The sequence below is a fragment of the Juglans regia genome, chromosome 1, assembly GCF_001411555.2.
Source record: "Juglans regia cultivar Chandler chromosome 1, Walnut 2.0, whole genome shotgun sequence".
NCBI lineage: Eukaryota > Viridiplantae > Streptophyta > Magnoliopsida > Fagales > Juglandaceae > Juglans > Juglans regia.
The window spans coordinates 14,144,786-14,156,409 of NC_049901.1; the positions used below are offsets into that span (position 1 = coordinate 14,144,786).

At 39.4% G+C, this 11,624-nt stretch overlaps 1 protein-coding gene and 1 long non-coding RNA gene across 2 annotated transcripts; one reads left to right on the forward strand and one right to left on the reverse strand.

Annotated features, from left to right (window-relative positions):
• On the reverse strand, positions 1-6,965 carry LOC108985784 (cytochrome P450 71AU50-like). Its single transcript, XM_018958204.2, has 2 exons — positions 5,785-6,965; positions 1-746 (listed from the first exon to the last, which is right to left on the reverse strand). The coding sequence occupies exons 1-2, from the start codon at positions 6,676-6,678 to the stop codon at positions 132-134; spliced, it is 1,509 nt and encodes a 502-aa protein (XP_018813749.2). The 5' UTR covers positions 6,679-6,965; the 3' UTR covers positions 1-131.
• Positions 6,966-8,885: 1,920 nt separating this feature from the next.
• Positions 8,886-11,394, forward strand: LOC108983313. Its single transcript, XR_001994842.2, has 3 exons — positions 8,886-9,179; positions 9,501-9,587; positions 10,816-11,394. It is a non-coding gene; the product is annotated as an uncharacterized LOC108983313 (long non-coding RNA).
• The last annotated feature ends 230 nt before the right edge of the window (positions 11,395-11,624 follow it).

Genomic DNA, 11,624 nt, shown 5'->3' on the forward strand with positions numbered 1-11,624 from the left:
CAGAAAATATGGTCCATATGCAAACAGAAAGTGGAATTCACAAATGATTATGTACAACTTAACTAGAAATTTCAGAAATTGCACAGGCAGATTACTTAAGATAACAAAAACAAAAAAGAACGAAGATTATGTCAATCTTGAAGCCGATAAGTAGGAATGGCAAGTAGATGCTTGGCTCTAGGAACTGTAACACCAAACACCTCAGTCATGTCCAACTCAGTTGGGAGTATGTTCTTTGGAAGAACCCAATCAAAGCAATGCACAAGTTGTGCTATTACTAGCCGAACCACAGTTAGACCCAACTCCATCCCCGGGCAGCCTCTTCTACCGGCACCAAATGGGATTAGTTGGAAGTCACGTCCCCTTAGATCTATGTTACTCCCAACAAACCTCTCCGGGAAGAACTTCTCTGCATCACTCCAAACACTCGGGTCTCTCCCGATTGCCCATACGTTTATCATCACTCTAGACTTTCTGGGAATGTGGAAACCATTAACTCTGCAATCTTCCCTGGCCTCATGAGGAAGCAAAAGTGGTACTACTGGATGTAGCCTTAAGGTTTCCTTTACAATCATGTCCAAATACTCCAACCTATCCAAGTCTGCTTCCTCTACCATCCTCTTCAAGCCCACCACATTTTCCAGCTCCTTTTGAAGTTTCTTCATTATACGTGGATGCTTCATTAGTTCTGAGAGTGCCCAATCAATTGCTGTTGCTGAAGTGTCCATTGAGGCTGCAAGCATGTCCTGCAACCATATTTTTTTCTAGGAAATTAGCACCATCTATTGCTAGATAACAGGCTCAAGAATTAATGTTTTCATTATATGACTGAAGCAATACAGTGTTGTTTATATAGGCAATAAGAAGAGCCCAGAACATTCGGGCAAATTATCGAATACGTGCTGTGCATGATGCACACTCATGCTAGTCTATGTCAGAGGCAGTTACAACAAGAATCCTCACTACAAACAAATCACAATGTGTATTTACGTAAGAGGGCATAACTAATCTTGGGTTTGTTTGCCATCTGCTGAGTTGGAAATATTCTGCAATGGATGTTGACTGGTTTGAGTGCCACGACAGTGAGCTGCTGAGCTGGGAGAGATATTATTGGTGCTGCTGCTATTAGCCTCCCGCGAGTCCAGCATGGGTACCAGGGTGAGACTCGACCGTAGAAGCTGAAACCTGTTGGAGACCAATGGTTTTGTGAAGACATCCGCAACCTGATCTTTGGAGGAGATAAAAGCAACATGGAGAGTTTTGGAGGCAACTTGATTTCGGACAAAATGAAAGTCTATCTCTATGTGCTTGGTACGGGAGTGCATGACAGGGTTTACTGAAAGGTACGTAGCTCCCAGGTTATCACACCAAAGAGTGGGAGGTTTAGGAAGGAAAACACCAAGCTCTTTGAGTAAGGATTGAAACCAGAGAAGCTCGGCAGTGGTGTTAGCCAATGCTCGGTATTCTGCTTAGGTGCTAGAGCGTGCGATGGTACTTTGTTTCTTGGATCCCCATGAGACAAGATTAGAGCCGAGAAAGATGCAAAAACCCCCTGTGGAGCGCCGATCATCAGGGCATCCTGCCCAGTCGGCGTCCGTGAAGGCTTGCAGAGTGTACTCAGAAAAAGGTTTGATATGCAAGCCAAGGTGAGCAGTGTGTTTAAGGTACCTCAATATTCGCTTGACAGCCTGCCAGTGGGGAACCTTCGGAGTGTGCATAAATTGGCACACTTTGTTGACGGCATAGGCAACATCAGGACGTGTTAGGGACAAGTACTGGAGACTGCCGACCGTGCTGCGATAAAGTTTGGGATCTTCAAAGGTTGGAGCATCAGAAAGAGTCAATGGAGCCGAGGCAGACATAGGAGACGTCACTGGCTTAGCAAGATCCATATTTGTTTTCTTCAGTAAGTCACAAATATACTTGGTCTGAGATAAATGAAGTCCCGTCCCAAGTGATTGAATTTCCAGTCCAAGAAAGAAACGAAGTGGTCCGAGATCCTTAACAGGGAAGGAAGAACTGAGAGCATGGAGCACACTTCGAATTGCCTCAGGGTCTGAGCCAGTGAGGATGATATCATCCACATATACTAGAAAAAATAAAGTGACAGAGGCATGATGATAAATGAATAGAGAAGAGTCCGAAACAGAGGCTGTAAAACCAAGCTCCAACAGCCGATTGCTCAACTTGGAAAACCAAGCCCGTGGGGCTTGTTTTAGACCATATATAGCTTTGTTCAATTTGCATATATGATGAGGAAAATTGGGATTAACAAAACCAATTGGTTGAGACATATAAACCTGCTCATGGAGCTCCCCGTGGAGGAAGGCATTGCTAATATCAAGCTGCCGAATAGACCAGTGCTCAGTAACAGCTATGGACAGTATGGTGCGGATCGTAGTGGGTTTAACCACTGGACTGAAAGTCTCGAAAAAATCCACTCCAGCTTGTTGATGGTAGCCTTTTGCTACCAAGCGAGCTTTTCGGCGATCCACAGTGCCATCAGATAAACGCTTAGTCCTGAAAACCCATCTACAACCAACAACGTTAGTATTTTCAGGAGCTGGTACAAGACTCCAAGTATTATTTTGAAGAAGGGCCTGGAACTCAGTGGACATGGCAGTGCGCCATTCATGGTGCTTGACAGCTTCAGTGTAGCATAGAGGATCTTCAGGAACGGAGGAGGTAATGGTCAAAAAACTTTTCGGTGGTGGCCAAAGAACCGTGCCATCAGTGTAAACTCTGGGTTTGAGAGAATTGGTTTGAGATCGAGTAACAATGGAGGAGATAGAGGATGAAGGAAGCTGAGCTGGAGAGGAAGATACAGGCGGAAGAGAGGGATTTTCGGGAGGCAGAGTGTTTTCTGAAGGGATATATGGGCTGGAAGTTAGAGTTGGATTAATGGAAGGGGATACGGGATTGAGCCGAGAGGAGGAAATGGGACTAATGGGCCGAGATAGAGATTCGGATGAGGGACTAATGGGCCGAATTGAAGGAGTTGGACTATTGAGTGAAGAGGAGGTTGCGGTTTGGGCAGGCTGGGAAATAAAAGGATGAGGGCCTAAAATTGAAGGAAGGGAGGAAGTCAGGGACGTGGGCTGGGTTGGAGAGGAAAAAGGAAAAAGTTGTTCATCAAACACTACGTCCCGAGAAATGTATAATCGGTCAGTAGGGAGATGAAGGCAGCGATATCCTTTATGGGAATCACTGTAACCAAGGAAAAGACATTGTGTTGAACGGAGATCTAATTTATGGCGATTGTAAGGCCTGAGATGGGGCCAACAAGCAGTGCCAAAAATTTTAAGAAAAGAATAATCAGGTGGTTTGTGAAATAATTTTTCATACGGAGAACAATGGTGTAAGGCAGGAGAAGGCAAGCGATTGATAAGAAAAATTGCCGTATGGAAGGCATCGGCCCAATAAAGTTGAGGTAAGGATGCATGGGCCATAAGAGCAAGGCCCGTTTCGACGATGTGTCGATGTTTTCGTTCTATTGCACCATTTTGTTGGTGAGTATGAGGACAAGAGATGCGATGTAAGATGCCTTGAGAAGTAAGATAATTTTTAAAAGAACGATATTCACCACCCCAATCACTTTGGAGAGACAATATTTTTGAATTGAAAAACCGTTCAACATGAACTTGAAATTTTAAAAAGATAGACATAACATCAGACTTTTGCACAAGCGGATACCACCATGTATACCGAGTAAAATCATCTAAAAAGGACACATAGTATTTGAATCCTTCACGAGAAAGGACAGGGGCAGGGCCCCATACATCTGTGTAAATTAATTGCAATGGTTTGGAAGAGTGCTGATGAGATGATTTAAACGGCAACTGGTGACTTTTAGCAGCACGACAAGCTGAACAAGAAGTAGACGTAGATGGAGAGGAAGCTGGAAGATTGTATTTGGAGATAATTCGAGAGACAAGTTGTAGTGACGGATGACCCAATCGCGAGTGCCACTGAGAAGGAGTGGTGCGCTCACCAATAAGGGCCTGTGCCGAAGTTGCAGATGGAATGATGTTGGAGAAGGAGTAGAGGCCATTACGCATGGGACCACGAAGGAGAGGGGTTCCCGTCGTTGAATCCTTCACAAGAAAATGAGAACTATGAAATTCAAACACAACCGAATTATCATGACAGAAACGCTGTACAGAAACTAAATTTTTTGTAATGGCAGGGACATGTAACAGATTTTTAAGAAGAAAAGAATGAGAGGGAGTAGAGATTTTAGAGTCACCAATGTTGGCAATAGGTAGCTCGGTGCCATCACCAATCCGAATTTGCTCATTACCACCATAAGGTCCTGAAGTGAGGTTGAGGTTGGACATATCTGAGGTAATATGGTTGGTTGCAGCCGTGTCGGGATACCACGATGAATCAGGTGAAGCACTTGAGCTGCTGTAGTTGGCGGTGAGATTTCGCGGAGGTTCACTTTGATAGGCATGATCAAAGCGAAAGTAACATTTTATGGCACTGTGACCAACTTTGCCACAGACTTGACAGATGGGTTTGCCGTGAGGGAGAGGTGAAGGTGCGAAGGTATTTGCAGAGGTTTGAGAGGAGGAGTGACGACCTCGACCACGACCGCGAAAAGGAGCACGGTTATGACCTCGGTAATTTCCTCGTCCACGATTTGTGTGATTGGGAGGGCCAGAGGTGTAATTGGCAGAGAGAATGGTGGACGCAGGTAGGTGGGTGGAATGGGCCAGACGACTTTCATAGGTGAGAAGTAAACTGTATAATTCCTCAGGAGCCATTGGTTCAAGTCGGGCTGTTATGGACATAACAAGAGCATCATAATCGCTGTTTAAGCCAGCAAGAAGGTAAGAGGTAAATTCATCAGAAGAAAGAGGGGTGCCGGCAGCACACATAGTGTCTGAAAGGTGTTTAAGTTTCCGAAAATAATCAGAAACAGAGCTGGCTCCTTTTGAAATGGTGGCTAGCTGATAACGGAGTTGAGTCACTCGCGCATGAGATTGAGATGAAAAAAGTTTTTCAATGGCTGACCAGGCCGCTTGAGAGGTAGAATGCCCAACCATTTGAGCAATGAGGTTATCGGACAGAGTAGATATAATGGCACTAAGGATCATCTGATCAGTTTTGGTCCAAGCAAGAAAGGTTGGATTAATGGTGGTTTTATCCGAAAGAAAACGAGAAGGTGGTTTACTTGAACCATCAACAAAATGAAAAAGGTCTTGACCCCGAAGATAGGGAACCATTTGTGTGCGCCAAAGAAGGTAGTTCTCATGAGTGAGTTTGACGGTAACTAAATGGGAGAGGTGTGGAAGGGAAGAAGAAGAAGTGGGTGGTGGTGATGCTTCAGCCATGGGAGCAGACGTTTGTCTTTGTAGTGGCTCTTGATACCATGCTAGATAACAGGCTCAAGAATTAATGTTTTCATTATATGACTGAAGCAATACAGTGTTGTTTATATAGGCAATAAAAAGAGCCCAGAACATTCGGGCAAATTATCGAATACGTGCTGTGCATGATGCACACTCATGCTAGTCTATGTCAGAGGCAGTTACAACAAGAATCCTCACTACAAACAAATCACAATGTGTATTTACGTAAGAGGGCATAACTAATCTTGGGTTTGTTTGCCATCTGCTGAGTTGGAAATATTCTGCAATGGATGTTGACTGGTTTGAGTGCCACGACAGTGAGCTGCTGAGCTGGGAGAGATATTATTGGTGGTGCTGCTATTATCTATAAATCAAAATAGTACAGTACTTGACCCATACTCGCATATAAGGGAAGTTCTGTGAAAATTACCAAAATTGTTGCTTTGATGTTTGACCGTTCAATAAGGTACTCAGATTCTTCAGATCCCATGAAACTCAACATGACGTCAACAAAGTCCTTAGCCTTATTTTCGTCCTTGGATTGGACATGCTCATCGATGATCTTCTCCAAAAAGTCATCAAATATCTTACTTACAGCCTTCATGCGTCGTTTCAACCCCTGAAGGTCAAGGGGAGCAATACAAGGAATGTAATCACCAAGGTTGGGGACTGCTGAAAGCTCCATTCCCTCTCGGATTACAGCCCTGAATCCACTCTCATCAAAATCCTTATCCATGTACTTCTTCCCCAACACCATACGACAACTCATATCCAAGCTGAGTGATGAAACCTTCGCGCTGAGATCGACTTCAGCAAAATTAGCAGCCGCCTCTTGAAGAAACTTTACCAGTGAGCCAAGCTCTTGTTTTCTCATGGATTTGAAAGAATTGATTTTAAGGTTGCTGAGCAATTCGAGCGTGCACATCTTGCGTACGTTGCGCCAGTAAGAGCCGTATGGAGAAAAGGACAAGTTTTTTTGCTCATAAGAGATAAGCTTGGCAGCCTCATGAGGTGGTCTACTTGCAAATACAAGGTCATGTGTTTTGAGGAACAGCTCGGCAGCTTCAGGAGATGAGACAACAATGACAGGGACCAAGCCTAATTGCAAGTACATGATGGGGCCGTGTTTTTTGGCCAATCGATGCAGATCTTGGTGAGGGAATTCCCCCAACATATGAAGATTCCCCAAAATAGGAAATCCTCTTGGACCAGGAGGTAATTTCCTGTTCTTGTTCCTGCTTTTCCATACCCAATATTCTTGCAGGAGATAAGCAAGCAAAATCAGTGAGAGTATTGTCCATGTCCAACCAAGGCTCCAAGCCATGCTGGGGATCAAGCTTCATGCAGATGTGGTAATGGAGGAGTACTTCTTCACTCTGGTGTCAGGATCAATGGCTCATATGACTCGTTCAAAAAGTACCCAAAACAAAGAGATTGAACCGCTTATGTCAAAGAGATTGCACCGCTTATGTGGTGTCGTAATCGAGCCACGAAATGTGATGATTGCAATTTGCAAGTCGGCCACCCATGTGGTGTTTTGGCCTTTTCTAAAGGTAGTCGATGGGGATGTTTACCGACTAGGATTTGGATGAATGGAATTGATTTGTTACCAATAAAGTGACGTTCATTTTATCTAAAAACTTTGTATTTTATAAATTAAAATTAATTTTAAGTGTATGATATAATATTTATATTTTAATTATTTATTTTATATTAGTTTAAATCAATATTTAAATTTTTACTGTTAAATTAAATGTGAAGATTCAAAACGAAGGGTTGAGATTTAAAATCTAAAAACCAACATTTTCCCACACTTTTCCTTTCTCCTTCTCTCTCTTTCCCACTCACGTTTGCCTAATTTAGTTAATTAAGAATATTATCATATTTAAATTATGTTAAAACTTTAATTATTTATATAGTTTTAATTTGTTAAAAGTATTTATTAAAATTTCATCATTTATTTAATGATAGAAGATTAGTATTTTATAAATTAAATTTGATAGTTTATGTATCATATACTATTTATTTAGTTAATTAAGGATATTATCATACTTAAATTATGTTAAAACTCTAATTATTTATATGATTTTAATTTCTGAAAAATATTTAATAAGGACTTAAAATGAATGGTCGCGATTAATTTTTTAAAAATATTTAATAAAATTTCATCATTTATTTAATGATGAAATATTAGTATTTTATAAATTAAATTTGATAGTTTATGTATGATATATTATTTATATTTTAAATATTTAAATTTTAAATTAGTTTAAATCAGTGTTTTAATAAGAGAAATTATTTATATATAAATTTTAACAAGAAAAATTATTTATTATAGTGATAAATATTACAATCTTATAATTGTATCTCTAAATTTTAATAGAAATTATTTATATAATTTTAAAGTGTATAAAATCTGCACAATATCTTTAAACAAATTTTAGATCTCAGACGTTGGATTTTACAATAAAACTCCTGCCCCTCTCTCTTTCTCTCTCACTTTTCTCCCCTTGCTCTCTCTCTCTCTCTCTCTCCTCCTTCTCCTTCAGCGTACTGCGTACTCCCCATGCCCAATTCCTCCACTGCCCAACCCGGCGCCACCGTGCGCCAGTGAGCATCATCGCCCCTTTCACCGGCACCAACTCACTCCGGCGAGTCCCCCCACACCTGTTTCCCTCTCTCACGCTCTCTCTTTTTCTCTCTTGGCAGTGCACAGCCTGAATGTGCTTGATGTTGTTGCGCCGCCGTGCGCCATCCTCTGGTGCCACCACCTCCACGGTAGCCTCCCCTCCCACCCTCCTCTAGTGAGCTCGACCTCCATCTCCCTGCCATTTGCCTCCACGAAGTCCACCTCTCTCTTGCACGGATTCTCCACACCCACGACGGGACTCCACCTCCTCTGGCTACCGCACCATCATCGGGACCTCCTTTGGCCACCGACCACCTCTCGTAGCCATCCCCACATCTAGCCAAGCCACCATGCATGCTCACCTTCCTTCACTCTCTGACGACATCTCTCCCTCTCACACACGGCCAGTTTCTCTTCCACCACCGTGATTTGTGTGGTGATTTTTATTTTGTAGTATTTTTGTAGTAATTTTGTGGTGATTTTACTGTGATTTTATGGTATTTTGTTGTGTTGATCTGTGGTGATATCGTGAAGAGTAGTGCTATGAAGAGGTAGAGAGGGACGAAGAAGAAAAGCATAAAATAAGATTACTGTTTAATACTGTCCATCTCACTGTTCATCGGGCAATAGACACTTTTAAGTTAAAAGGAGATATATATATCTTATATGTAATAAGCGCCAATAAGCAGGCAGGTGTTGTCTAATTTTTCTTCCGAATTTGCCCCTGTATTTCAATTCATTTTACTGATATCTGCTGTCACGTGTGTTTAATGGATTTTGTGTAAAATCACTTTTCTCCAGAATTGCCCTTACTTTTATAATCATTTTCCGTTTGCATCCTTTGTTTGTAGTTTTACTCTATTTTTTTCCCGATTATACCCCTACTTTTCAATTCAATTTACAAGTTTGTGCTTTCCAGTTCTTTCTAGCACCGTTTGTGCTTTCCAGTTCTTTCTTGCACCGCTTCGATAAGCAGCTGCCGCCCGTTTTCGTTCATTTTTTCCAGTGCTTTCCAGTTTCACTTTTCCAGTTGTTATCTTCTTTTTATCACCGCTTGCACCGACTGTTGTTAGATTTGGATTTATTTTTTTCTCCGTTTTCCACCGCTTGCCGCTTTGTATAAATTCAGTCATCACGTTGTTTTAACATTCTCAAATCAGGTTCTAAATTTGCCTCTCAGCTCTCAACTTTCACAGGTATTTCTTTTATGTCGATTATTCTGTATTGAGTATTTTATACTATTTATTCAGTTCTTTATTTTATATGCAATAATTAATTGTTAGAAATAAATTAATTTTTACTTTTCTAAATAATTTTGTTATCCCTTGATATCCTTTTTTTAATAGATCTGTTGAGATCTATGAAGATCTGTTAAGTTATCTAGGAAAAAATATAAACGAAGAACCATACGACCAATAACAACAAAGAGTAATTTTTTTTTTTTCATAGATGTGAATATTCTTGTTTCTTTTTTCCTGTGTACGTGAATGAAAAAATCGCAGTGTTCATCCTTACAGATTTGAATAGATCTAATTTATGGAAATGTTCAGAAGCTGAAGTATGTGAAACCTGCCAGATCGTTTGTAAATTTTGAAATCAACACGGTATGTTTTTGTTTCTTTTTTTTCTTAGTAAAATATGAAATTTTCTATGCTTTGATGAAATATAATCAACTTGATATGCTTCCATATGCTTTTGTTCTCAATTAAATATGAATTTCTCTATGCTTTCATGAAATAGTTCATACACATGCATGTTAAAATTTTTTAGCTTGGATAATTTCAGACCCAATATTTACAAGGTAAAATATAATAACTTAAACTCATAACAGAATAGACATATTCGTGACAAAGAAAGTAGGAATTGCAATTAAAAAAAATTAAAAGTAGAAATTATAAAGTAAAAAATCGAAATTACAGCTACCAAAAAAAAAAAAAAAAAAATTGCATCTAAACAGCGTAGCTAGATATTTTACACTTCGATACTTTCAGGTCAATTCATAACAGAATAGACACATGCTGAATAGACACATGCTTGACGAAGAAGGAAAATGGAAAGAAGTAGGTATAGAAGAAATTGTTAAACTAAATAAAATTCATGTAGGTGTAGAAGATCGAAACACGTAATACATGTGTAAAATTGTCAAAACTGTAAAAATATATGTGCATATAGAAACGAGATGAATAACTATCGAAAGAAGTAGACTTTTCCAAACCCAGAAGTTTCACAGAACCTCAGATTATAGCTAAACAAATATGCTCGATAGATGAAAAAAATGATAGAAGAAAATGCATAACAAAGCAAAGAAGGTGTTAACAGGAAATTTACAGAAGCAAAAATAAGAGTAACAAAAATCACAGATCTGAAAAAAAAAAACGGATCTATAAAGTTATAAAAAAAAACTACAATGAAAAAATCCTGAACATAAAATAGAAATCAACTGAGAAGGAAAAAAAAAAAAGATTGATATATGAACACGATCTCTTCAAATATGTAAAGATTTGTTCAAATCTATACGGAAAAAAACAAGTAGCAACAGATTACAAGTTTAACCCTGAATGCTGAAAGTTTCACTCTAACTTTGTTGAGTTTTGCTTGATAACCATGATACCTTGTTTGTAAATTGTAGACTCGAACCATAAGTCTATGTTGATTCATCAATTAAATAAAATTCAGCCATCATGCATTTGTTGTGCAACAAAGCCTCTCAGTTGATACAATCTTGAACTAGGTACTGCTTTTACATGCTTGTGCATAAAAATTTACCTATCCATTTAGATAGCATGAATCAATATGTATGAATATGTAAGCTGATATGAAAATATTTTTTAGATATTGATGAACCTCACTTTCAAGGAGCAGCAAGCTCTATACATAAAGCTTGGGAAGATCTTGCAGGAGAGGCTTGTGGGAAAGTCTTAGATATGCATGACCCGTGTCTTGTTTGTTGTCCTCTTTCTCCCCTGCATGTTATATGCAAGGTGGCATGAGGACGAAAGATAGAGGATTATATTTGTATATGGTGCCATACTCTTCCTTCCATTCTCTTTGAATTTTTTATGTAAACTCTTTGCTGGGTTTGTTGATGGGCCTGGAGGTTGTTAAGAAAAAGGAGTAGGGGAAATGGAAAAGTTAATCTTTACCCTCATTTTCCTCAAAGGTGTTTATATTTTTTCCTTTAGTTAATCTGATTTGTTGGTTTGTTTCTTGCAAGGAATTTGGACTTTTTGGTTTGAAGTTTATGCTGCTTTGAGGTTTGTATATGTCTATTCATAGTTCATAATTCAGGATTTTATTTTACTTTTTTAGCTTTTTACTTTGTTTACTCCAATGTTTGGTCGCTGAGAAAAATAGAGGAAAATGAAAAAAGGTAATATCAGTAATGAAAGTGTGGTGTATCTTTGTGTTTTGAACTTGATATGTTTCGAATTATGAGAAGAAAATTAGTTGAAGAGGTACTGCATTTGTTGCTGGATCATAATAACCTTCCTGTCATAAGATGATTGTTTTAATTTAAAGTACATAATTTTTCATTGAACCTAAAGTGCTGGTTGGACTTTCTTATTGGTTACTCTGAGATTGATTTTTCCTACCGGAGTGGAATTCTGTATCACGTAGAGAATGATAGTGTGTTTACTAGA

Coding starts and splice junctions, on each gene's coding strand:
- LOC108985784 (XM_018958204.2), bottom strand. CDS start 6,678: ATGGCTTGGAGCCTTGGTTGGACATGGACAATACTCTCACTGATTTTG. Junction 747..5,784: donor ACATCAAAGCAACAATTTTG/GTAATTTTCACA, acceptor ATATGGTTGCAG/GACATGCTTGCAGCCTCAAT.